We start from the raw sequence: 26,464 nt of genomic DNA, 5'->3' as shown, positions 1-26,464 counted from the left end.
GGCACCTGTAAGAGCTTGGCCACAGCTGCCCTTGCTTGCAGGGAGGAGTCCATGGATGGGACAGTTGGGTTGTGGTGAGAGCACAAATGAGCTCATTGTCACTGGTAGTTTGCATAATGCATTTTCCACAGTAAATTTGTGCTCAAAGCAGTTCACAGAAAAATCAAAATCTCAGTGCTGAATTACAGTGACAATACATAAGAACTAAAAGTATGCAAAGGACAGAGCTCAAAGGATCTTTTTTAGCTAGATGGCATGCTTTTATTTCTTATACGAATATAGAGTGCTACCAGTATATGCCAATATCTGGCTCATCTAAGATTCTATAGAACTTTTATTCTTCACTGGTGAAGAATACTTTTATCTGTTTTCATCTTTATTAATTTTAAAGGGAAACTTTGTAGGACTTAATAAAAAAAACAGGACTTAAGAAGACATATAATATCAGTGCACCACAACACTAAAAAACCAACAATTACCCATTTAGCCATGCCTACAGTTTGCTAATAGATCAGATAAAAATACCCCTTAAAGTGGCTCATTTGTGAAGGCTCCTTGGGCGAGCCAGGCAGGTGGAAAAAGCCACCATGAATGCATCAAGTATGATTCATGGTGCACCTGTGTTGATGCTATCTAGTCTTTTTACTGATTTATTGTAGTGTATTCCCGTATTTAGATTTACTGTAGTTTCATTCTATTACCATCTTGCAGCCATTGTTAAGCCTTATTCCCCATGATTTTTTCTGATCCTCTTTGAAAACCATTCAAGTGGATGGCCACCACTCCATCTTGTGGAAGGTGAGCTCCATAATTTATGTGTTGTGCAAAAAAAGTTCTGTCGTGAATTTCCCAACGTTTGCTTCATGGGATGTCCCTGAGCTCTACTGTTACAAGAGAGAGAGAAAACCTTTCCCCGACCGCAGTGGAGTCCAAACTTTTTCCAAAGAGGGCCAGATTTGATGAAGTGAAGGGCCATGAGGGCTGACCGAAGGGCCAACCAAAGTTGTTGGCCTTTTTTTTAGGATTGAAGTTGTTGAGCTTTTTTATGATTTTACCCCCAAGTTGTTGAGCTTCTTTTAGGCTTCTGTTACCCCAGAAAATAAACTGCCACAGGGGCCGGATTAGTCCCCCAAAACGGAGTTTGGACATGTCTGCCCTACTGGCTTTCTCCACCCCGTAGAACCTATCATACCTTTCAGGACTGCTGTGGAGATAAAATGGGACTGCCCCAAAGTACAGATGTGTGTAGCCTGGGAGTTGCGAGATGACCTTTGGTCACCCCTAGGGTAGTTTGAAATTTTCAGATTTTTTTTCAAATGTGCAGGACACTCTTGAAATGTACTTTCAATGTGGCCTTTTCATAGGCAAGTCTGGGTGCGCAAACTATCTTTTTACAGGAAGTTGGCCATTTGCTTTTCTTCACAATATTTTGAGGATGGATGTCGGCATACTCCCAAACAGCGCTCTTACTGAACAGATGTGCAAAGATTTATTTTCCCAAGGATTTAATAATTGTCCCAGCAATCTTGTCATGCATATACCAACATTTAGCCATTGTCTGAAATTGTAGTTGGAAAATGACAACTTATTGGCTTTATAGTGTTTCTGTATCACCTTGCCGGCAAAGGTCCATACAGTTAAAGCTATGGTTTTCCCAGTAGTGATGAATGGAAGCGAGAGCTGGACCACAAAGAAGGCTGATCACCGAAGAATGGGTGGTTTTGAATTATGGTGCTGGAGGAGACTCTTGAGAGTCCCATGGACTGCAAGAAGATCAAACCGATCCATTCTTCAGGAAATGAGCCCTGAGTGCTCACTGGCAGGACGGATCCTGAAGCTGAGGCTCCAAGACTTTGGCCACCTCATGAGAAGAGAAGACGCCCTGGAAAAGACCCTGATGTTGGGAAAGATGGAGGGCACAAGGAGAAGGGGGCGACAGAGGACGAGATGGTGGGACAGTGTTCTCGAAGCTACCAGCATGAGTTTGACCAAACTGAGGGAGGCAGTGGAAGACAGGAGGGCCTGGCGTTCTCTGGTCCAGGGGGTCATGAAGAGTTGGACACGACTAAACGACTAAACAAGAACAGTGTTTCTGCTGCCATGCTGGTACCTGTCCATGATTCAAGCTGAATCTAAAAGTCACCTTGCAGACCCTTGTAGCTGCTTCTGAAATGGAGCGAGTCTTGGACAATGCTAACCTGTATCAATCTGGTTGTTATGTGGGACCCAAAGTAGCTTTGTTGCCCTGGTGGATGACCACTTACAATAAGCCCCTGCTTATTATTCGACATTTCTCAGCAGCTTTTGATACAGTCAACAGCGATATTTTGGGGCATCTGGTTGGTCTGAGGCTTGGTGGTCTAGTTTACAATGGATAGGAGCTCTATTTACATGCAACTGATAGACTATATGGAACTGGCCGAGATGACCGGCAGAATCCGAGACCTGGGAGAAGAGACGGTTGAGGAAGATTGGAAGAAATTCGGGATTTACTTACAAAAATATTGTAAATTGTATGAATGTTAAGAAGGATGGTAGATCATAAATAATCTGGCACCACTAAGTTAGATGGTGTTATGAAGATAAGTGAGATTTAAGAAAAGATAAATTTTTGGATAATTATTAGATTACATTTAAATTCTTAGGATTTGAACAAAGGATATCTAAAATTAGAGAAAAAACATGGGAAAATTAGATAATAAGATTGGAAACAAGGCGATAAATTGCTGGAAAATTTTTTTTTTGTGTGAGGAATGCAGGAGCGGGAGATGTGAGGAAGTCCAAAGAAGTTAAGAAATTATGTTAAGATACATGTTATATTGTTTCTTCTTTTGTATTGTATTGTGCCATGTCATGTGATCAATTATGCAGGGCGGGGCTTACCTCCCCCCCCCCCCATATTTTATTCAAGTTGGCATCCCTTATAAGGATGGCTTTGGATTCTAAGCCTACATGGGGAAAGGGGAGGGGGAGGGAGAAAGAGAAACTTGGCAGTTTGGCAGGAGACCAGAGACCACACCGTGTATTTTGTTGACTCTCAGTCTCAGTGCTGCCCTCTAGTGACTGGAGGTATGCAAGATGCCAAGACCCAGTACAGTGGTACCTCGGGTTACATACGCTTCAGGTTACATACGCTTCAGGTTACACACACTGCAAACCCAGAAATATTACCTCGGGTTAAGAACTTTGCTTCAGGATGAGAACAGAAATAGTGCTCCGGCGGCGTGGCAGCAGCAGGAGGCCCCATTAGCTAAAGTGGTGCTTCAGGTTAAGAACAGTTTCAGGTTAAGAACGGACCTCCGGAACGAATTAAGTACTTAACCTGAGGTACCACTGTACTGTAGTTTCTAGGGCCAGGGAGAAACAGCCAAGCTCCCTTGTTATTTTTGCTGTTGCCATAGAATCATAGAGTTGGAAGAGACCACAAGGGCCATCGAGTCCAACCCCCTGCCAAGCAGGAAACACCATCAGAGCACTCCTGACATATGGTTGTCAAGCCTCTGCTTAAAGACCTCCAAAGAAGGAGACTCCACCACACTCCTTGGCAGCAAATTCCACTGTCGAACAGCTCTTACTGTCAGGAAGTTCTTCCTAATGTTTAGGTGGAATCTTCTTTCTTGTAGTTTGGATCCATTGCTCCGTGTCCGCTTCTCTGGAGCAGCAGAAAACAACCTTTCTCCCTCCTCTATGTGACATCCTTTTATATATTTGAACATGGCTATCATATCACCCCTTAACCTCCTCTTCTCCAGGCTAAACATGCCCAGCTCTCTTAGCCGTTCTTCATAAGGCATCGTTTCCAGGCCTTTGACCATTTTGGTTGCCCTCCTCTGGACACGGTCCAGTTTGTCAGTGTCCTTCTTGAACTGTGGTGCCCAGAACTGGACACAGTACTCCAGGTGAGGTCTGACCAGAGCAGAATACAGTGGCACTATTACTTCCCTTGATCTAGATGCTATACTCCTATTGATGCAGCCCAGAATTGCATTGGCTTTTTTAGCTGCCGCGTCACACTGTTGGCTCATGTCAAGTTTGTGGTCAACCAAGACTCCTAGATCCTTTTCACATGTACTGCTCTCAAGCCAGGTGTCCCCCATCTTGTATTTGTGCCTCTCATTTTTTTTGCCCAAGTGCAATACTTTACATTTCTCCCTGTTAAAATTCATCTTGTTTGTTTTGGCCCAGTTCTCTAATCTGTCAAGGTCATTTTGAAGTGTGATCCTGTCCTCTGGGGTGTTAGCCACCCCTCCCAGTTTGGTGTCATCTGCAAATTTGATCAGGATGCCCTTGAGTCCATCATCCAAGTCGTTGATAAAGATGTTGAATAAGAAAAGACCGGGCCCAAGACAGAACCCTGTGGCACCCCACTAGTCACTCTTCTCCAGGAGGTGTAAAGGAGGTGTAAAGTTGCCAGGAGGTGTAAAGTTGTCAACTTAATCTCATTATATTTGTAGTACTAAAATGTGCTGTTATATTTGCTATTATGTTGCTGTTTGATTATAATACCATGAACTTGTTCCTGTGGTGTTTGATTTGCCATGTAGTCCTGCTTTCCTTGTAGTAAACAGCTTTGAGCAGGATTTGTTTTGTGGAAGAGGAGCATAGAAATACAATTCTGAATGAAAGTTAGGAAGGAAGGAACATCTGGAGCCTCGGGAACTCTTCAGCCCTTCCTACAAGAGCTGAGAAGATCTTCCTCTCTATCTGTGTTCAGTTGGCATTTGAGATGATTCTTTTAAAAGACAGCTTTGGTTTTCTTGCTGCTGCTTAATTTATTTAATAAATTAATCAATCTAATCTCTTTTTGTATAGACATAAACATATTATAGGCATAATAGATATACACATAATATAGAATATTTTGTTATATATGTCTATTTACATACTTTATTAGTTGCTTTGATAGATTCCTCTGGAGCGGAGACGAGGAATACATTTTTTTACACTGCATTACTACATCCACATCCCACTTTTCCTCCACTTTCCACATCCATATTTCATTTTTTTATACTTGCAACAACCCTGTGATCTAGGTTAGGCCTAGTGGGGATTTGAACTTAGATCTGCCAGACCCAAGTCTCTAACTCTAACTATTGATTTGTTCCTATATTGCACAATGCCCATCAGCATTCACAAAATTTTGAGTGTTTACTGCAGTGCACATACACACACTTGTTGAAAGGGATGGTACTTATTTTCTGTTCCCTGAAAAGCTGTTTGCTTGGCCTGGTTGGCCGTTGAATTTAAACAAAAGGAACAGGGTAATAAATCAAAGGGAAATAGTCCTTTGAAAGAAAGAAAAAGCAAGCAAGTCCTGAAGTTTCTTTGCTACTTCCACTAAAATTCTTAGTAGCAGCTGGGAAGGCACACACACTAAGCAGAAAGATGAATACCAAGGGAAATTTGGCTTGGCATGGCAGACATTGAAGTCAACAAGACAAAGTAGATTACATAGCACAGACCTGCCCTGCAGCTGACCGAGTAGAAGCACAATTGCTGCAGGTGAACAGCTCTTAGCTGAACTCTTTTGATCCATGTTTGCATGTAGAGAGATTAAAAGAGAGGCTGGCGAGGTTGAGGGGTGGCAGTTTAAAGAGCATCCAGTGATACAGGAAGAGTTTTCATGTGTGACTGTCGCCTCTTGGGAGTTTGAAAAAGTGAAAGTGTCTGCTTTCAATAAACAAAGGGTCAAGTCATATAATCCCACAGGAGCTGCCTCAGGAAATCAAAATTACCAATTAGGAAGTTGGTATTTTCCTTCTCTTACCTTTTGCATTATACTTTACAGGACCTTGTTTAAGGCTGTAGCCCCATGGAGCTCAATGAAGCAGATGCCTGAGGAGGCATCCATGGGCAGGATTGTGCTGTTGTGAGTAATTAACGGTGGTGTGTTGCCTCCATTGCTGACCCTCAAAGTTTTCAGTTTTTTGGAATTCAAATCTTACTGGGTTGGATGCAGAAATGCCCTTCCATCAATGTTGCACTTCTATGGGTGCAAGGATTCCTTTCCTAAGCAGGAGGGCATATTTTGGATTCAGCCCATTGTATTCCCACTCTATGATGCATGTAGGTTTGCTGCTATCATGGTGGCAAATCCATCCAACCAAAGAACGTAAATGGACAGATGGCCTCCTCCCTTATCTGCTTTTCTTCCACACACAGATCAGTTTCAGAGATATTGCTCTGTATTCCCTTGCCATTTGGAGTTCAAGAGGCAGGACCTTCTTGGTTGTGGCACCTGGGCTATGGAATACCTTACCAGGGGCTGCACATCTGGCCTCTTCATTATTTAGCATTTCTTCTTCTTCTTCTTGAAATGAAAGTATAAATAGTAATTCTTCCTCTTCCTCCTCCTCCTCTGGTAATACTACTACTAAACAGTTTCCATCACACGGAGGCTCTCTATGTGCTGTGTGAAGAAGTCCTTTATTTTTTTCTGTCCCAAATCTTCCAACATTCAGCTTCATGGGATGTCCACTATGTTGTGTATTGAGTCAAAGGATTTTATATCTGTATTCTTATTGTCTGTATTTGCATTAGGGTAAAGTAACTGCCTTTTGGTTCCAGAGGGTACAGCTACTATTGGTTCATTTAAGCTGCTGTATTTGGATCCTCTGTCTTATTGGTTTCCTCCAAAAGGCAGGACTGTGATTGCCTGATATTGTTCCCTCCAAAATGTATCCTTTCTAGCTAGTTCCCTGTCCCTATAAATGTAGCTCTCCCCTCCTCAGGTCCCAGTCTTGTTGCTTTAATAAAGAAGTGTTACTAGAGAACTGTCTCCAGCATATTATGTCAAGAGAGCTGAAATCACAAACCCCACGTCACAACAACTGGCGACGAGGATGGGATGGGAATGCTGAGGAGCGGTTAAACGCAGCCCTGCCTCAGAGTCCGGATTGTAGCTAAGAACAAGACTCACTGGCCAGCTGAGAAGACGACCCTGCCCACAGGACAATGGAGAGTCCAAGGGTATTGGAGCCCTTCCAGCCATCAGAGCCCCACACGTGGGAAGACTACGTCGAACGCTTCGAGTTCTTCACAGTGGCTCAAGGGATCACCGATGCCAGCAAAAGAAGGGCCACATTCCTGAGCTGCTGTGGGCCTGAGATCTTCAAGCTGGCCAAGGCATTGCTTGCCCCAGCGAAGCTAAGTGAGACATCTCTCAAAGATATTCTTGCCTGCCTAACAAGCCATTTAGCACCTACTGAGACCAAGATGGCCCGGCGGATGGAGTTTCATAAGAGGCAGCAGCGTGCTGGGGAGTCTGTATCTGCATTTCTAGCTGAACTGCGGAAGCTCGCTCAGCACTGCAACTTCCAAGATCTGGAAGAGACTCTCCTGGATCGGTTTATTGGTGGTCTGAGCAGCAAGAAAGCCAGAAGACGCATCGTGGCTAAAGAAGAGGTTACCCTTGCTTCAGCCTTGAAGGAGGCCACCACCACGGAGAATTATGAAAGAGAGGAGCTTGATGCCAGTCGCAGGGCCCCTAAAGCCACAGATAGAAGTTGTGCATGCCATGGACGAGCTAGAGGCTACTCTGAGCCAGAGCCCAGTCCGTGGGGTCGAGTCAGTGCGTCAGGCCTGCACAGTGCACAAAGATCACCGAGGCAGGTGCCCTGGTTGTGGCGGAAACCATGAGCGGAAGAGTTGTCGTTTCCGGGATGCTATGTGCCGGACGTGCGGAAAGACAGGTCACATCGCCAGGGTCTGTAGATCGGCGGCGTTGGGAGCGACAGGAGCACCTAGACTGGAGCATCGCAGTCGCCCACAGCAAACCATGTTCTAAAGGACTGCCACTACGTAACGGAGATCAACGGGAGGGTCGTGCAGTTTCCAGCGCAAGGCAAGGCACACGTCAAGGTGAAGATTGAGGGTCAGCTGTGCGACATGGAGGTGGACTCCGGATCTGGATTCACTATCGTGTCAGACCAGACCGCGAGGACATTCTTCCCCAGGGGTAAGTTGCCCCCTCTGGAGCCCTTCCCGGCAACTTTGCAGTCATACTCAGCAGGCCGCATCCATGTCATGGGAATGTGTGCCGTGAGAGTACAGTTCCGGGACAAACAGGCGGTACTCAAACTCTCCCCCAGAATGTTGCGTTGGTCTATATTCCTGAACGGGTTCCAGTACACCTTGGAAGTACACCTTGACCCATGTGCCGGGGAAACGGTTGTGCCACGCTGATGCGCTGAGTCGATTGCCCCTTCCTGGCGGGAGCAATGAGGATCCTGCTCCAGCGGAGCACATAATGATGCTGGAAACACTTCCGGGGGCTCCTGTAACGGCTACTGATATTGCTGAGAAAACGAGGAAAGATGCTGTTCTCTCCCGTGTGCTCACTTGGGTGGGGAGGGGGTGGCCAGGTGGTCCGCATGAAGACAAATTCAGGCCTTATGCGACAAGGCAGCACGAGTTATCCATGCATAAGGGTTGTCTCCTGTGGGGAGATAGGGTGATCATCCCAGCACCACTGAGAAACAGGGTTCTTGAGACGCTTCACATGGGACACCTGGGAATGGTCAGGATGAAGTCGCTAGCCCAATGTTATGTGTGGTGGCCTGGAATGGACCAGAACATAGAGCAATGGGTACGAACATGCAAGGCATGCCAAGAGGTGCGGCCAGAAGTGGCCAGAGCACCAGTTCACTGGTGGGAGCAGTCCAGATCTCCCTGGAGCCGGCTGCACTTAGATTTTGCTGGGCCATTCCAGGGGAAAGTCTTTTTGGTTATTGTCGATGCATATTCCAAATGGTTAGAAGTGGCGATGGTCCCTAGCATGGCATCAGCTGCTGTAATCAAGGTGTTGAGGCAGCTGTTTGCAACCCACGGGTTACCTAAGACCATTGTATCAGATAATGGGGCAGCTTTTGTATCCCAAGAATTCAGGGCATTCTTAGCTGATAACTTCATAAGAGGGGTCACATCCGCGCCCTTTCACCCATCCTCCAATGGGCAGGTGGAGCGCATGGTAAGAACAGCCAAAGAGTCCATTGCGCGCTTAATGGAGGGTAACTGGTCAGCTCGCATCGCGCGAATGTTATTTTTGCAGCATGCGACGCCATGTACTGCGACGGGCAAGTCGCCAGCTGAGCTGCTCTTGGGTAGAAGATTGGTAACGGTGCTGGATTATGTCCACCCGGATAAAATGCCAAACCGTAATTCAAGAGCAAACCCCCAGGCTGAGACTGACACAACAAGGTATTTCGCCCCTGAAGATCTGGTCTGGGTGAGGAACTATTCACGAGGTTCGCGGTGGGTGGCTGGTGTGGTCACCTGGACTAGTGGGCCTGTGTCCTATTATGTGACCTTGGAAAATGGGCAAGTTTGGAAGAGACATATAGATCAGCTGAGGCGCGGGCGCTCAGCAGGGAGGAGTCTGATAATTCATCCCTGGCTAACGGCGCAGAGCTGCAAGACCAGAGTGAAAATGGCCCAGAGGTGCAATCACCAGGGGCTTCAGCAAATGAACCAGGGTCTGCTAGTCCTCAGGATGACGAGGTACAGGTAGGGGACCCTGAGATGTCTGGGACTCCATCTGTTCCTGACGAAACCCCTATAGCAGCCCCCCTACCACTGGTGACACCCAATCCAGAACCGGCAACACCTGTTGTCAGGAGATCAAGTAGAAGTTGTAGGACCCCACAGTACCTGAGAGATTACGTCTGCTGTGCTCACTAGGGGGGGAGGGGTGTTGTGTATTGAGTCAAAGGATTTTATATCTGTATTATTATTGTCTGTATTTGCATTAGGGTAAAGTAACTGCCTTTTGGTTCCAGAGGGTACAGCTACTATTGGTTCATTTAAGCTGCTGTATTTGGATCCTCTGTCTTATTGGTTTCCTCCAAAAGGCAGGACTGTGATTGCCTGATATTGTTCCCTCCAAAATGTATCCTTTCTAGCTGGTTCCCTGTCCCTATAAATGTAGCTCTCCCCTCCTCAGTCTTCAGTCTTGTTGCTTTAATAAAGAAGTGTTACTAGAGAACTGTCTCTAGCATAATATGTCAAGAGAGCTGAAATCACAAACCCCACGTCACAACACACTAGTTCAAGAGTTATGAATTTCGTCTACTTTCTCCAGGCCATGAATAATTTTATAATCTTCTATCCTGTCGCCTCTTACTAGCCTTTTCTCTAAATGAAACAACCATGTTGTTTACACATTAAGGAGGGATCCTGGTTTGGTGCAGTGGTGCCTTCAGAGCTCAGGTCTGTATGACGTATTGGGGCATGCACAAACTTTTGAATTAGTCTTAGATATTGATTTATAATGTTTAGTGTTCAGTGAAAAGAAAACCCATTGACTGGTGATTTAGCCTTGAATGTGCAAATCATGTACAAAACCAGATATTTAACGTGTAGTATATTCCAATAGAAACGCACCAGAAAAGTGTAGGTTTTTTTTACCTCTTTGTTTTTACTATCTGTGTTTTGTTTAAGGATGTGGATGTCCCTGTAAAGTTCCATGTGCAATGACTCCCATTCTACATATTCAAGCACACTTAAAAACCTCAGGGTCAAGCAAGATCTTGTGTAATTTATGCATGCTTACTAGGAAGAGAATTCCATTTGAACTCGCTGATGTTGGCTCTGAATTAAACGAAATACGTTTCAACTTATTCAGAGTTCAGATTTACAATTTCCTTGGCATGGATCTTGGACTTCTCTGAACTGGCACAGGCCTGGCTGCCCCCTTGAGTTAAGAGAGGCTTCAAAAGTTGCTTTGCTTTTTTTTTTGCAAAATTACAAGCCACGATTGTCTTGGGCAGATAATTAAAACCAATGTTATCTGGCTGATAATGTCAAAGTTTGTACAATAAACTGGTTGTAAGCTTTGTACTGAGCTGTGCACATGGCCGGTTTGTAAGATAAACCCAGGCTTCCTGTGGCCACCTTGCGGTTATCTGATTGGTTGACAGAAATGGATAACATCTTATCTACAAGGAATGATGCTGTAATGTTTCACTTCATGGCCCTACGCTCTGTTCAAACACTGTGCTAGTTGTGAGCAGCAAAAGGCACTAAAACCTGGCTCTGTAGAAGAAGCAGAGCCTGTCTAAACCTTATTCAGCAGAGAGAGACAGCAACAACAGTAGACAAAGGTTTGCCTAGACTTTTCCAGTGACAGAGGAGAATTTGGTTTGGTCTGCATTTTTAAGTGACCAGATCTCATTTGCACCTCCTGGATTAATACAATGCAATTATCCGTCAGGTTTTGCACTTCTTTCAATTTTGCCATATGGATGTTGTCACAAAATCTGTAAAAAAAAGAAAGAAAGAGGTGCTTGGGATAAAAGACATCTAGAAATGTGTACAATGGAATAAAATATATTTTTAATACATGCCTTGTTTTTTAATTATATTTTTATTGAAGTTTTAATAACACATAATGATAACAAGACAGGCAAGCATAAAGTGTAAAATATTAACTAAACATTTAAGTACATGTTAAGTAAATGTTAACTAAACATTTAAGTACATAGACTCAAGGGCATCCTGATCAAATTTGCAGATGACACCAAACTGGGAGGGGTGGCTAACACCCCAGAGGACAGGATCACACTTCAAAACGACCTTGACAGATTAGAGAACTGGGCCAAAACAAACAAGATGAATTTTAACAGGGAGAAATGTAAAGTATTGCACTTGGGCAAAAAAAATGAGAGGCACAAATACAAGATGGGTGACACCTGGCTTGAGAGCAGTACATGTGTAAAGGATCTAGGAGTCTTGGTTGACCACAAACTTGACATGAGCCAACAGTGTGACACGGCAGCTAAAAAAGCCAATGCAATTCTGGGCTGCATCAATAGGAGTATTGCATCTAGATCAAGGGAAGTAATAGTGCCACTGTATTCTGCTCTGGTCAGACCTCACCTGGAGTACTGTGTCCAGTTCTGGGCACCACAGTTCAAGGACACGGACAAACTGGAATGTGTCCAGAGGAGGGCAACCAAAATGGTCAAAGGCCTGGAAACGATGCCTTATGAGGAACGGCTAAGGGAGCTGGGCATGTTTAGCCTGGAGAAGAGGAGATTAAGGGGTGATATGATAGCCATGTTCAAATATATAAAAGGATGTCACATAGAGGAGGGAGAAAGGTTGTTTTCTGCTGCTCCAGAGAAGCGGACACGGAGCAATGGCTCCAAACTACAAGAAAAAAGATTCCACCTAAACATTAGGAAGAACTTCCTGACAGTAAGAGCTGTTTGACAGTGGAATTTTTTGCCAAGGAGTGTGGTGGAGTCTCCTTCTTTGGAGGTCTTTAAGCAGAGGCTTGACAACCATATGTCAGGAGTGCTCTGATGGTGTTTCCTGCTTGGCAGGGGGTTGGACTCGATGGCCCTTGTGGTCTCTTCCAACTCTATGATTCTATGATTCTATATTTAAATATATGGCTGGGATAACCCAGTCAGATGGGTGGGGTATAAGTAGTAATTAATAATGATGATGGTGATGATGGAGATGATTGTATGGATTTCTTTTTTATGCAGTTTAATGTGGGAACAGGACAGAACAGATTTATGAATGAATGCAAAATTGATGTTGGCTGGGGAAACACTGATCTGTCCCTCTTTGAACCCTTTCAACATAGGGTGGAACATTAGGAAAAGTGTCTTATTGATTGATTGATTTAATTTATTTCCAGTTCTTCCACCCGAAAGAGTCTGTGGCAACACACAGATCATAGAATCATAGAATCATAGAATCATAGAGTTGGAAGAGACCACAAGGGCCATCGAGTCCAGATGCACTATTTGAAACCAAAACCAACATTTTAGAACAGATTAAAACATTTTAAAAACCATTACAATTAAAAGCACCAAAAATCACTTACCGGTACATTTTTTTTAAATACAAGAAAGCATTCTAAAAGCAAAAGTTATAAAAACATTCTTCCATCCAATAATTTTAGGGTTGCCTGGAATGGTCTTTAACCACCAAATACCTGAGTAAACAGGACTTTTTCCCAATGCCTCCTCACAGTTAATAATGAGGGAGACATTTCACCATCAGTGAACCACCACTGAAAAGGCCCTGTCACAGGTCTGTACCAACCGGGCAGCTCCTGGTGGTGGCACCACCACCAAGACCATGCTTTGCTGATGGCAGGAGCAGCCCCCAAATTGGACCGCTTACCTAGAGGGGTAGTGGGCTTTCTGTCATGAAATGCTGAAAAGTAATCTATCTTGTTTTTGTTGTTTCCCTAGGATTTTGCTGTAACCCACCCTGAATTTTTTATCACACTGGACACATCACGTTAAGAGTCACTAACCATGGCAGGCAATTTTAAAGGCTCTTTAAGGTAAGTATTGGTACCCCCTCCCCTCTTCATGTGCCTTACATTGAACATTGTACCTTGGGGAATCTCACATGGAGGTTGCCCAGTGGGGAACAGAGCCAGTTTGGAAGACAATTTGGCAGTTGGTTTGCTGTGTTTCCTGCATTGCGGGGTTTGGACTTGATGGAGGGCATTCCTTGGGGCTGGCCAGGCTGGCCTGCTGATGGACCAGGTCCAGACTGGGTGGGTGCAAAAGTGGCACCTCTGTACTCTGGCTTGGAGGGCCAGGAGTCTGCCTGCCTGTCTGCGCACGCTCTGGGCGCTGGGCGAGGTGCGCAGGCTCCTCTGGGAGGAGGAATCCAGCCACTGGGATGGGCCATTGCAGCAGACCTCTGGGACCTTCTCTCCAGTCAGCCGGTGGCACGATTAGAAGTGTGAGAGGAACTGGGGAAGAAAGACTGAGAGAACAGGCAGAAGTTGCAGGAAGAGGAAAAAGGAAGGGAGGGAGGGAGGCAGATGGACTGGCAGGGGAGGGGGAGGAGGAGGAGGAGGGGGAGGAGGAGGAGGAGGAGGAGGAGGAGGCAGAGCAGAGCAAACCTGCCCCCAATGGCTGTGGAGAAAGTTGCTGGTGGAGTGCAAAGGAAGGGCTTTTTGAGTTTCTGGTGCATGGTTTGTCCCGGCTTTGGGGGCTCCCAGACAGCTCCTGGCCAAGGGTGCATGGGAGCCTAGCTTCCAGGATTCAGGTACTGGCTCATCATCCATTACAAGCCCCATCCCCGGGTAAAACATGTCTATGGGGAGGACGGGGTGAAGAGCATGACTGGTGGCGGCTGGAGCTCCGATGGCAGCAGGGCCTGAGGCAGGGTGCCAATTATGGCAGGGACAGTGGTGGCCCCTTCTGGCCAGTGGAGCCCAGGCACCTGCCCAGCCAGGCCAGAGCCTCTGCTTCCAATATTCCCCAGGGAGGCAGGCATGAGGCGAGTCAAGGGCTGCTTTCCATCTTAGCCCAGCCTTATGCCAGGGGTGGGTGGCAAAAGGGGCGGAGCAACAGATAGGACCCTTACTTTTGAACTGTCAGCAAAAGTTGGTGGTTTACATGCATCCAGCTATTACCCCCCCCCCCGCATCCTCCATCCAGGCAAGCAAGAGGTTGGGGACACAGAGAATGGCCAGTGAGGGGGTGTGCCTACAAGGAAGGGGGTGGCCTGAGCAGGGGGCGTAGCTTGGGTAGAGCTCAGAAAGCCAAGCAGAGAGACCTGCAGGGCCCCCTTTGCCACTATAGGGTGGGATCTTAGCATGGAGTGTGGAGGACTAAGCTGTGCAGGTTTTTTATTTTATTTTATTTATTTATTAAAAAACACACATTTATATACCACTATTTCACAAAAACTCCAAAGGACCAACCCACCAGTGATGCTTCTGCCGGTGATCTCAGTGACTGAGCTGGGGAGAAGATTCAGGAGGTCCCTGAGGGGCTTTGCCAATGGATCCAAGGATGGTGAACCTGGCAGTTTCTCTCCAGAATGCGGATTCCTTGTCAGATTAGTAATACAGTGGTACCTCGGGTTACATACGCTTCAGGTTACAGACTCTGCTAACCCAGAAATAGTACCTCGGGTTAAGAACTTTGCTTAAGGATGAGAACAGAAATTGCATGGCAGCAGCAGCAGGAGGCCCCATTAGCTAAAGTGGTACCTCAGGTTAAGAACAGTTTCAGGTTAAGAACAGACCTCTGGAATGAATTACCGTATTTTTCGCCCTATAGGGTGCACTGGCCCATAGGACGCACCTCGTTTTTTTGGGGGGGGAAATGAATAAAAAAAAATTATTCCCCCCCCAGCCCCCAGAACAGGCTGCTATCCGCAAGCTTTGTGAGCCCGGTGGCAACTCCCACCGGGCGTGCAAGGCTTCCGGACACCTGCGCGAAGCACGGGGTGCCCTCTGGAGGGCGCCCCGTGCTTCGGGCTGCAGGCTGCTGCCCGCAAGCCTTGCGAGCCCGCGGGAACTCCCACCGGGCTCGCAAGGCTTGCGGATAGCTTCCTGAAGCCTGGAGAGCGAGAGGGGTGCGCACCGACCCCTCTCGCTCTCCAGGCTTCAGCGAAAGCCTGCATTCGCCCCATAGGACGCACACACATTTCCCCTTCATTTTTGGAGGGGAAAAAGTGTGTCCTATAGGGCAAAAAATACGGTAAGTTCTTAACCTGAGGTACCACTGTACAATGGCCAATTGGTAACCCTGTTCACAAGATGCCCTTGGAGTGCAATCCCATGTTGACTCAGAAGTCAGTGCTACTGTGTTCGGTGGGGGATCACACCCTGGCAAGTATTTTTTAGGACTGCATCTTCAGTGTATATGTTTTTGTACTTTCCAGTTTTGTTAACTGAATGCAGCCGGCCCCTTTGACTAAAAGTGAAACTGCTGTCTCCTTTGGAATGTCTTTTCCTGCTTTCTGCCCTGTATCAACAACATTTACAAGCGACACACCCAGAGCATTTTTGGTGTGATTTGTGGAAGCATCTTTCTCCTTGGCTGTGAGACACATCTATGATCCCATTCCAAAGGGCTGCAAGGATGGAATCCCCTCCCCCCCCCAGTTTTATTTAGCTCTGTTTTATGGCATTCTTGCATTTCAAGACTGCCAGTGTGTAGCAAACCTTCTGGATTAGGAAGACTTCGTTGTTGTTTTTAAGAAAGAAGCCTCCTTCCTTTTTAAAACAGAGCATGGCAAAGTATTTAAGAGGCAGTTAATACAGCCAAAGCAAACCGTCATTTGATGGAACATGAATATACCAATATATTTTTAAAAATCACAGCACACTGAATCAAAATGAAGATCCCTGCCAAATTTCCTATGCGCATGAAGCCGAAAGTTGATAACAGCTTTGCAACTTGAGTCTACCAGACTGCACATCCAGGGCTTGCTAGAAAGTAGCTCCATTGTCCAATTGGGTTTCCATTCCCATCCACCAACAGGCCCTGATTATAATGTTCTCTTTGGAAAAATGATTGGGATAAGCTTGGCACAGAATAATCACCCCAATCCTGAGGACTTTTAGTTCTGGAGAAAGAACTTTTAATCCGTTAAGTAATTTGCTTTGAAGATTAAGGGCTCTGCTCACTCCCAAATGGTTGCCCCCCTCATGTGGGATTTTTTGCAGAATGTATTCATGGAAATGCACATCTCCACATGCAGATTAGGAACTGCTGAGCCCTTTTCTCTCTTTGAACTGCAAGCTGTGGAACAATTTTCCTCCTACCAGTGTTGAGCTTTGAATGAATGGTGTGTGTGTGTGTGTGTGTGTGTGTGTGTGAGAGAGAGAGAGAGAGAGAGAACGCAAGAGGGCACAGAGAAGTTAAAAGCAACTGTTCATTGGTGTGGGGGGTGGAGTTGCTTAATCCCCGAATTTGCAGAACACCACCTTCAATTCATAGAATCATAGCATTGGAAGGGACCATAGGGGTCATCTAGTTCAGCCCCCGCAATGCAGGAATCTTTTCCCAATGTGGGGCTCAAACCCACAACCCTAAGATTAAGAGTCTCCTGCTCTCCCAACTGGGCTATCCTTCTATGCACTGGAACACTTCACAGAGGACAAAAGGGACACATGTAGTTGGTTCAACATCTACGGTCATTCTGGGACCAGGACAGCCTGACCACAGTAGTAGTTCATGCATTGGTCACTTCAAGACTGGATTGTTGCAATGAGCTTCATGGGTGGCTTTGATCCAGAAGCTGCAGTTAGTGCAGAATGCTGCAGCACGATTGCTGACAGGAGTGACGCCTTGCCAGGATATAATACTGCTGCTCAGAACTCTGCACTGATTTGCTGCCTGACTGAGTTCAAGATGTTACTATTAGTATGTAAAGCCCTTAACAGCTTAGGACCAGTTTACCAGTGAGATTGTCTGACGCCATGTATGCCCAATTGACTGCTTCAATCTGCAGAACTGACCCTGTGCCATGTGCCAAAGAGGACCCATTCTGCATTTGGAATAAATCAGTCTCTTAGTACAGCAGTGCCTACACTTTGGAACTCCCTGCCTAGTGATCTTAGCCAGGCACCTTCACTATACTTTTTCCGGTGCCTAAAACCATTTTTGTTTAGACAAGTCTATTCAAATGCTTAGACAGTTGATGTGTGTTTTTATCCATTTTTCGTTTGTTGTTAACTTTAAACTTTTTGAATGGTTTGAATGGTTGTTAACTTTTATAGATAATTCTGTTGTTTTATCTTTCTTGTAAATTGCCTCAATTTTTTTTTTTACAATCAAGCAATTGTAGGAGTGTTAGTAAATAAGAAATGAATGAATAAATACCGTATTTTTCAAAAATGAAGGGGAAATGTGTGTGCGTCCTATGGAGCGAAGACGCCATAGCCCCGCGACCCATTCCCGGCTGGAGAGGTGACGCGCGGCTATGGCAGGAGCCTCTCCGCTGCGCCTTTCCGCTGCTCCCTGACCTGCTCTTTGGGGCTGGTGGTGGGCTTCCACCGCCAGCCCCAAAGAGCAGGTCGAAAGGAACCTGAAGCCTGGAGAGTGAGAGGGGTCGGTGCACTCCAGGCTTCCAAGGTAGCCGCCTGAACGGCACCTTGTTTTAGAGCGGGAAAACAAGAGGGGGGAAATTCTCCCCCTCTCTGCGCAGCATCTCCTGCCGCTTCGCTGAAGGGGCGCTGGGCAGAGAGGGGGAGATTTTTTTTTCTTGTTCTCCCCCCTCTAAAACAAGGTGTGTCCTATGGTGCGAAAAATACGGTAAATGCTATAACATCCCTACATGTTCATGCCAAGTCTCACTTCCCACCAGGGGTGAACCTGTAGCCTATGTAGGATGTTGGCTCCCCACAAATGATTTAAGGCATGTTTAACTGTGCCCTGCTTCTGGGCCATTGCTCAGGGTTAAAATGCCCAGCAGGGAGTGTGTGTGAGCCAAACATGTGACAAGGAAACGGAGGCATTGTGGAGCCCACTGTAGTCTATTCAGTGTGCGAATTTACCTATCTATATCTAACAATACCAAGATTAATCTCTTCCAGGAAAATGTCTCAAATTTCCCCTTCAGCTACTCTCTGGGTTGTATCCAACCTTCTCCATCTGCTAGCACAAGCCGGGAAGCCCTGGCTGTTCAAAGTGGCAACATAGGATGGAGTATGCATGTGCCGAAATCTCTGGCTTTTGAGTATCTATACAAAGCTAAGACCCACTGCTGCCTCTGCCTCGCCCACCAGCAGCATGCAGGGGTTGCAGAAACTCCACACCCCCCCCCCCAGTTCGCAGCGCAGCTCGGCTGGACTTCTCAGCAGAGGGAGGGCTGCAATGTGGAACAAACAGAATCTGTCAGCAGGAGAAGGCTATTTTATTCTGATAGGCCTTTGGGAACGGACAGGCTTTTCTTAAGCAAATACTTAAATAGCACTGTGCTGCATTTTAACAGATTTGGGTTTTTTTATATTTTATTTAAATTTGAGTTTAATTGCTTTTTGATGTCTTTCATAATATATTTTTTTAGCTTTTTGGATTTTAAAGATGCCTGTTTTAATTTGTGTAAGCCGCCTTGAATCCCAGTCTGGGAAAAAGGTGGATATAAATAAGTACAATAACAACAATAACAATGGAATGAAGGGCAGCATCTGGAAGAGGGAGGGAAAAGCAAAACCATATATTGGTAGTTTGTGTTGGTTTCTCTCCCCCCCCCCTAAATAAATATTTCTTTATTTATACAGTATATTCTCTCTTAGACATTCACACCCCTTTGAGATGGTTCCAGAAGGATCTGAGTTGCGGTGGTGTAATTTACCTGGGAGGAATTTGGGGGGGGGGCAGTGGTTAATTTCTAAATAGGAAAATGTCATGGTTCAACCTTTCACAGGTGTTGTTTCCTCTGACCTGGAACCCCCGTCGTGTGGTCTGTGGCTGCTTAGGGGTGCCGTTGTGGGGGGTGGGGGAGCTGAGTGGAAGCAAAAGAAACCATAACTGGTGCTTGTGGTTTTCCTTGACTCCTGGAGCTCAGCGGAAACTATTTTGTCCTGCAGGCTTCTGAGCTCCATTGTGGTCCTTGGATTTCAGCTTGTCATTCCACAGCCCTCCATCGAACACAGAAAGGTAAGTGACCCACACAGCACTTCAGGACAATCTATTACACTTTATCTCCTGATAATTGTGAGGCTGTTGCTGCAAAACAGCTGCCCCGTGTCATGTTAGGTTCCTTCATATATTGTTACATACCACCCCAATGTCCAAGTGGGGAGAGATTTCAGGGGTTCCAGGCACACTTACCCTTTGGGGATGAAGGTCAGGGGAATCTGGGGTGTCTTTAGAATATGTGGTTTTATTTACACATATGCACGATGTGAACATAAGATGGAGGGGTTTACCGCATTAGCACCCCAACAGATATTTCTTCTCCATTAGTTTGGATCCAGCACAGAACAAGCAGCTCTTGGCATCTCCACTGTCCAGCCGGCTTCCGCTTCCGCTCTCTTGCCTACATTCTGGCTGTTGTTCTTCTACCTAGGAGGCAGGTGGGGAGGGGCGTGGAGGAAAGGTCCACCCGCTAGCCTAAAGGACAGCTTCCCTTAGCTGCAGCTCTTGCAGGCTAGCTTATTCTTTTGGGATGTGGATGAAGACACTTAAGCGACCTGCTAAGGTCCTTGTCTTACAAAGAAACTTGACTCCTTCAGCGATGGAATCCTCTATTTAGATCTAATCCTCCCAAAGGACCCAAAAAATGGGAAGGGACTCGGAGCATCATCCAGACTGACCCCCACAACCCACAACAGTATTTGTAGAGCTTTTTCTTATAGGGCAGCTAATTTAGCAGAGCAAAAAAGCACAAAAGTTCCTAATCATGGATTTCCAGGCACCAAAGGCAGACCCAAAAGTGTGCTTTCTGAGCATGGCAGTGGGTGGCCCAGTAAGCTTTGCATGTCACAGATGGGGAACTGGGGCAGAGGAGGAGCATTTGACCTACCACAAGCCTATGACAAAGGGGAGGTTGCACCCAGCTGTCCCAGAACGCCATATTCACGCTGGCTTTCAAATGAAGTGGTGCTCACTGCTCAACTTGCAAAGCTGTCCCAGCAGAAATTCCATTTCAGTTTGATCTCTGAGCTCAACCCTGCAATAACACCCTGATCTAGTTGTTAATCCCCCTAGATGAATGTATGTTTTTCATCCTTAAGAATTCACCCATTGTGGGTAAGTGAGTGGCATTTTTGTCCCGAAGGCACGGTGAGGTCCACAACAACTTTAATCTCTGCTGAAGGAGGAACCCCCCTCTACCTACAGCCTAGTAATAACCATATGCTGACTTCTGAGAAATGTAGTATTTCCTTTGGGTAGCAACGCCCCCCCCCCCAACACACATTGGGATTGACATTTCCATTGTTCCTAAAGAATGTGGTTGTCATGCTAAGGTGCTCAGGTTCTTTGCACAGGTTAAACAGGGATACTAGCAACTTTTAACAGCTTATATTTTCAGAACGTGTATGGTCCTGACTTGCTTCCTTTTGTGTTGAGCTGGTTAGTCAGGGCCCCTCAGAGCATGTTGCTCTTGAAATGATTGCATTGTTTGGACTGAGATGGGCAGGCCTCTCTGGTCAGTACTGGGTCTGTTATTTATCCTGCCCTTCCGCAATGCCAGCACTGGTGAGAATAGCATAATTAAGACATTTAAGAAAAAAGGGGGGAAAGTGCTCAGACTAAGAGCAACTCCCCCCCCCCCCGCCCTGCCAGTTCATTCTAAGCTGCAGAGTGGTGTGATAAAACCGTACAGTGGTGCCTCGCAAGACAAAATTAATCTGTTCCGTGAGGCTCTTCGTATAGCGGTATTTTCGTCTTGCAAAGCAAGCCCATTGACAGCTTAGCGGATTAGCGCTATTAGCGGTTTAGCGGCTTTTAGCGGATCAGCTGATAAGCGGCTTAGGGCTTAGGAAAAGGGGGGAAAAAGGGAAAAAATCCCGCAGGAACTCGCAAGACATTTTTGTCTTGCAAAGCAAGCCCATAGGGAAATTCGTTTTGCGAAGCGCCTCCAAAACGGAAAACCCTTTCGTCTAGTGGGTTTTCCGTCTTGCGAGGCGTTCGTCTTGCGGGGCACCACTGTAAATGGTTTCTTTGGGTATGTTGGAGTAGTAAACAAAATAAATTGCAAGTTCGGAGACTCCTTCTGAATTCTCTTAAAATGCCTGGCATTAGGGGACCTTTTTTCAGGTGCTCATGAGCACTGCTGCCAGCCATCTTGAAGCAGCCCATTTTGCTGGGAACAAGGGAGATTCTGAGAGTCTGGAGAGCCTCTCTGGGGATTCATGTTATAGAAGCTGGTTCTAAGCGTTCAGGCAGGAGGCACACGCTTGCTAAACTTTGTGGGACCCCAATCAGCTGCTGGGCAAGAAAGCTGTGGCTTCTTCTCCCCAAGGGCAAGGCAGACCCCTTTTTGCATGAAGTGCAAGTTCCTTCTGAGTGACTGCTCCATGCTGTTGCCTTCTGGCGGAGGAATCTGACCGTTTCGGTTTGTCTCTGTTTCTCATTCTGCCAGTTCTCGGCACTTCAGAATCAGTTTGCAAGTTTATTGCATATTTCTTTTAAAACATGTCTTTTTGTGTGTAATTTGGGACGATGCACCGAGTTTTGCAAGCAATTTCCCACAATATAGTGCATTTCATGCGTTCTTTTCACTTATGCATTTTATGTGCACTTTCCCCTAATGCATGCATTTTTGCATGCTTCTCCTGGTTGGAGAACTGCATCACAAGTGAAGGGTGAATTTCAAAATATAGCTGTGTTTCTCTTGACGTATTGTTTCAGAAAGTGTAACTTAGGCAGGTTAGCATTAAAATCCGAATTGAACTGGCTGGATCTATAGAGATAGCCCAAATAGTCGCTTTTTTATATATTCCATTGGGACCCACCCAGAGGGGCTGGGGAAACCCAGCCAGATGGGCGGGGTACAAATAGTTGTTGTTGTTGTTGTGTACTATGGTGTTGACCATAGTAGGGGTGAGGGGGCAGTGTCTCTGGGCAGCAAAATGTCTTGTGATGTTATCAGTGGATTTCTGAGTCCTGGGTGTGCTTGCTGGAGAGGACAGCAGCTGAGTGTTGATGGGATACTATGCTAGTTTAAAGTGTTCTGTTTCTCAAAAGGTGCCAGCACAAGGCAGGTTTGATGGTCTGCACACGGCATTAAAAATAGAAGGTTTGCATCAACATGCTTGTAGTAACAACAAAACAAAGACAAAGAAGAGCGCATGTATTAATATGATTAGCATATGTAACTTCTCTCCCCAAAATGGCAGCATATTTTGTTTTAAAATGTGGGGTGCCCTCCTTTTATCCTGATGTGTAGAGCCCTGGAATTCTCTGCTGATGAGCCACTGTCTTGTTCTTCTGCTTAATGCTTTAAGTGCATCTTATCTTGCATCATGATATCACATAATTGAAAGTTTCTCCACCCAAATTCTGTGGCACTCATGGGCATAGCCAGGATTTATGTTTTTTTGGGGGGGAGACACCCACCTGTCATCATCCTCTGTCTGGCTCTGTCTAACAGATTTGGAATGAAATGTCTCAATAACAGTTGTTATTAGCCCCCCTGCCCCCCATGGCTAAGTCCATGGTGGAACTCACAGCAGCTAAAAAAAGAGAGAAACCTAAATAGCTTTTAAAATGATGCACTTTCCGGACTTCCGGTTTGGGTCGCGATCGGGGAAGAAGCGCAGAAAGTCCGCGTAAGGGCTTTCTGAGCAACACGGAGGCTTGGGGGAGTCGCAAGGGCACTGCGCCCCCCAAAAATCCCAGGGGGGAGACCCCTGGGGGATAGGTTTCCCGGCAGCGTGGGAGCAGTTTGCTGTCTTTCAGGTCTGTTCTCTTTGTGGAAGAGACTCGGGACAGAGCCGCGAGCGCAAAAAGGGAAAACACCGACTCCGTGCTGTGATGCCTCTAGCTTCTACCGAGAAAAGCGACGAACCTCCATAAGATAAGAACGGATTCCCCTACGTCTTGGGACCTAAATTATCAACAAAAATTGGAATTTAAGTGGGGAGAACCGTGGATGTTTAAAGATTTTGGCAAGGAATCCATCCGGTTGAGAGCAGAAAATGGCGCGGGCTACAGAATCGCAGACGTATAAAGAGTGGAAGTAGTGGTCTCTGTGGCCTCTGTGTTTTTTCTGCTGCCTGACTGAGTGAGTACTGAACGTCAGGGCACTTCTGCCCAAGTAAATTAACTACTAACCATTAAATACAAAGTAGCGAAGAAGATGCCTGCTTGAATTTTTATCTTATCTCCCTGCTGCGTACTTTGTCTCCTCGGTGGTGAGATACAGTTACAAACTTTAATGGAACTCTGCAACTGGGGAGTGTATTGAAAGCGGGAAGGCAGGAGAAAAGCGGCGCTGAAAGGAATAAGGATAAAGAGAAGGGGTAGATGGAGGTAGATTGTTAACATGGACGTTTTGGGAACTAAAGTATAATGGACTAGAACGCAGTGAGAGCTGTAAAACATTGTAAGTCCTCATTATCCTCCCTTACTGGTATTACTCTTCCCCCCCCCTCTTTTCTACTATTGTAATGAGGGGTGTAACATTAGCCCCTCTCTCTGATGGTCAATAACTGCACTGATGAACTTTGTAACCTATCTGATGAGGGAATAGAGCTTGAGGCAAGCCTGAGCACCGGACCTTTACTGAGTGCCTCCAACAAATAACAAGAACTCAAAAAATAAAAATCTCTACCACCTACTCCTATTGACTGTGCTGGATAACTCTACAATAACTTTAAACCTTGAACTGGAAAAACCTCCCTTTCTGACTGCAGCGTCTGCCTATTAAGGCTGGATTAGGCCACCAAGTGGCTGAAGATCCTAGGGCAAAGTTGGACTGACTAAAATAATCTCTGTGAAACAGCCTAGTCAATGGTTCTCTTTGGTTATACTCTCTATGCTTTTTCTATGTACTTTAAAAAGTCTGTTGATCTGATCTGATTCGAATCAGCTAACTATCCCGTATGGGAGTGAAGCCTCTATCAGATTAACACCCATACTACCTGGGCGTGTTCAATTGCGGGCTAACCCTCTTTAAGGTTGGGTTTACTCTTTCAACGTCCGCTAGAAAACACTTAACTTCTGCACTCTCTCTTATCTCTTCCTGCTTTTGTGAGATAGGGCATTTTTGCCCTCTGGTTTAAAAAGGGTAAATGAATTAGATTTAGAAATTGCATTTGTAGATTTATAGGGCTTGGCTCATTTGCGGACGAAACCCAGACACTGGGGTGAGACACTTTAAAAAACCGTAGATATTCTTGGAGGTGGTGGAGGATTAGAACCTGATAATTTCTATATAAGATAATTTCTAAACAAGAAGGAGAAAGAAGGAGAAAAGACTGTGAGCCCTTTAAGGGAGAGATTCTGTATAAAATACAAAACGCGAAAATTGGGATATAATGTTGGGAAAAAATGGGGAAAAGGCGGGGGGGGACCCCAAGTGAAAGAAAGTCATCCCGACAAGAAGAAATTAAAGATCTAGATATTCTTTGGTTGAAAATTAAGGAGGAGTTTAAACAAAATGAAATTCACATGGAAAACAAATTAGGAGAAATGCAGGAGCTGATAGATAGAAAGATAGAAGGGGCAGTAGGAGAACTCTCCACTAAAATCCAAGAATTATCTGCTAAGTCAAAAATATGCGAGGAAACCAACAAAAAAATTCAAAAAGAGATGAGAGAGCAGAAAAAAGAGACAGAAAAGATAAAGGAAGAAGTGAGAGAAGTGAATAAAACGCAGGAGCAAATATGGGATAATTTAGCGATGACAGAAATGCGACAGTAGCAACTTCATCTAAAATTCAGAGGAATAGGAGAGGAAACAAAAGAGAATATAAAAGAGAAAATGATTGAGGAGTTAGCTAAATGGCTGGAACTGAAAGAGGAAGAGGTGGCATGTACGGTGGAGAATGCCTTTAGAGTAAGAATGAGACCCCAACAAAATAGGTTAAAAAAACCTCTTGGGGATTGTCTAGGAATTCTAAACTCAATTGAGATGAAGAACCTAATATTAAAAACCAGCTATCATAAAAAACTAATAATTGATAACAAACCAATTATTGTTCTCAAAGTAATACCAGTTAGGCTTCTACGTAAAAGGGAAGGGTACGGACAGATAGCTGGTGTTCTGAGGAGAAATGGTATACAATATAGATGGGAATTCCCTGAGGGGATTGCCTTCTTTTTTAAAGACAAAAGATTCAAATTGACAGATACCCAAGAGGTGGAAAAATTTCTGAGATGGTATGAGAAAGAGCTTGGTAAGGTGGAAGAGAGGATAAGAGACAGAGAGGGATCCAGAAACGAGAAAAAAAGAAAGAAGGAGAAGAAGGGGAAACAGGAAGAAAGAGAGGTTGGAGAAGAAGAAACAGAAGAGGAAGAGGGTGCAGTGGGAGGTGAGGAAGTAGAAGAGGAAGATTATACAGGGAACGGAAGCCCCAAAATATAAGTTTAAAAATTTCAATTGAATAAAGAGATCTTAACGTTAGGAATGTCTTTGAATTTTTTGACCTGGAATGTAAACGGTTTGAATGAAAAATCAAAAAGGAATAAAATAGAGAAAGTTGTGAGGAATAAAAACTATGATGTGATTTGCTGGCAAGAGACACACGTAGCCAAAAAACACAAACACATATTGATAAACAAAAAGCAAGGAGTAGAGTTTATTAACTCGGATGTAAATAAAAAAAGAGGGCTGGTGATTTACGTTAAAGAAAAATGGGAACCAGTACCGATTTGTAAAGATGCCGAGGGAAGAATCTTGGGAGTTCAAATTAACCATCAAGGGGAAAAATTTAATGTAGCAACTGTTTATGCACCTAATGCAAACAAAGCAGAGTTCTTCAAAAAACTGGAGCAAATGCTATTAGAATTAGAAAACCATAAACTAATCCTGCTTGGAGACCTGAATGGAGTACCCTCACCTGAATTAGATAGAAATGGAAAAAATGGAAAAAAGAGGAAATCGAATCAAGGGAAACTCCCAAAATCATTTAGCAACCTGCAAGAAAACTTAGATTTAATTGACATCTGGAGGCATAAAAACCCAATAATGAAACAATTCACGTATTTCTCAGAACCACATCAGAGTTGGGGTAGAATTGATCAGATATGGGTTTCAAGAGAGTTATCAACAAGAACTATGAAATGTGAAATACA

The 26,464-nt window shown here is 45.2% G+C and overlaps 1 protein-coding gene across 2 annotated transcripts in view; it reads left to right on the top strand.

Annotated features, from left to right (window-relative positions):
- Window positions 1–13,208: 13,208 nt before the first annotated feature.
- Window positions 13,209–26,464, top strand: part of THSD4 (thrombospondin type 1 domain containing 4) — a 449,507-nt gene continuing 436,251 nt past the window's right edge. For both annotated transcript variants that reach the window (XR_014150837.1, XM_081838819.1), the window contains exons 1-2: window positions 13,209–13,303; window positions 19,307–19,376. Coding sequence is in view for 1 of the 2 variants with exons in the window: in XM_081838819.1 (XP_081694945.1) it covers window positions 13,275–13,303; window positions 19,307–19,376 (99 nt within the window). In the remaining variant the exon portion in view is untranslated. The remainder of the gene's footprint in view (window positions 13,304–19,306; window positions 19,377–26,464) is intronic.

This window comes from Podarcis erhardii (assembly GCF_964252035.2).
Source record: "Podarcis erhardii genome assembly, chromosome: 14".
Lineage (NCBI taxonomy): Eukaryota > Metazoa > Chordata > Lepidosauria > Squamata > Lacertidae > Podarcis > Podarcis erhardii.
This window is presented reverse-complemented; position numbering and strand designations above follow the sequence as displayed.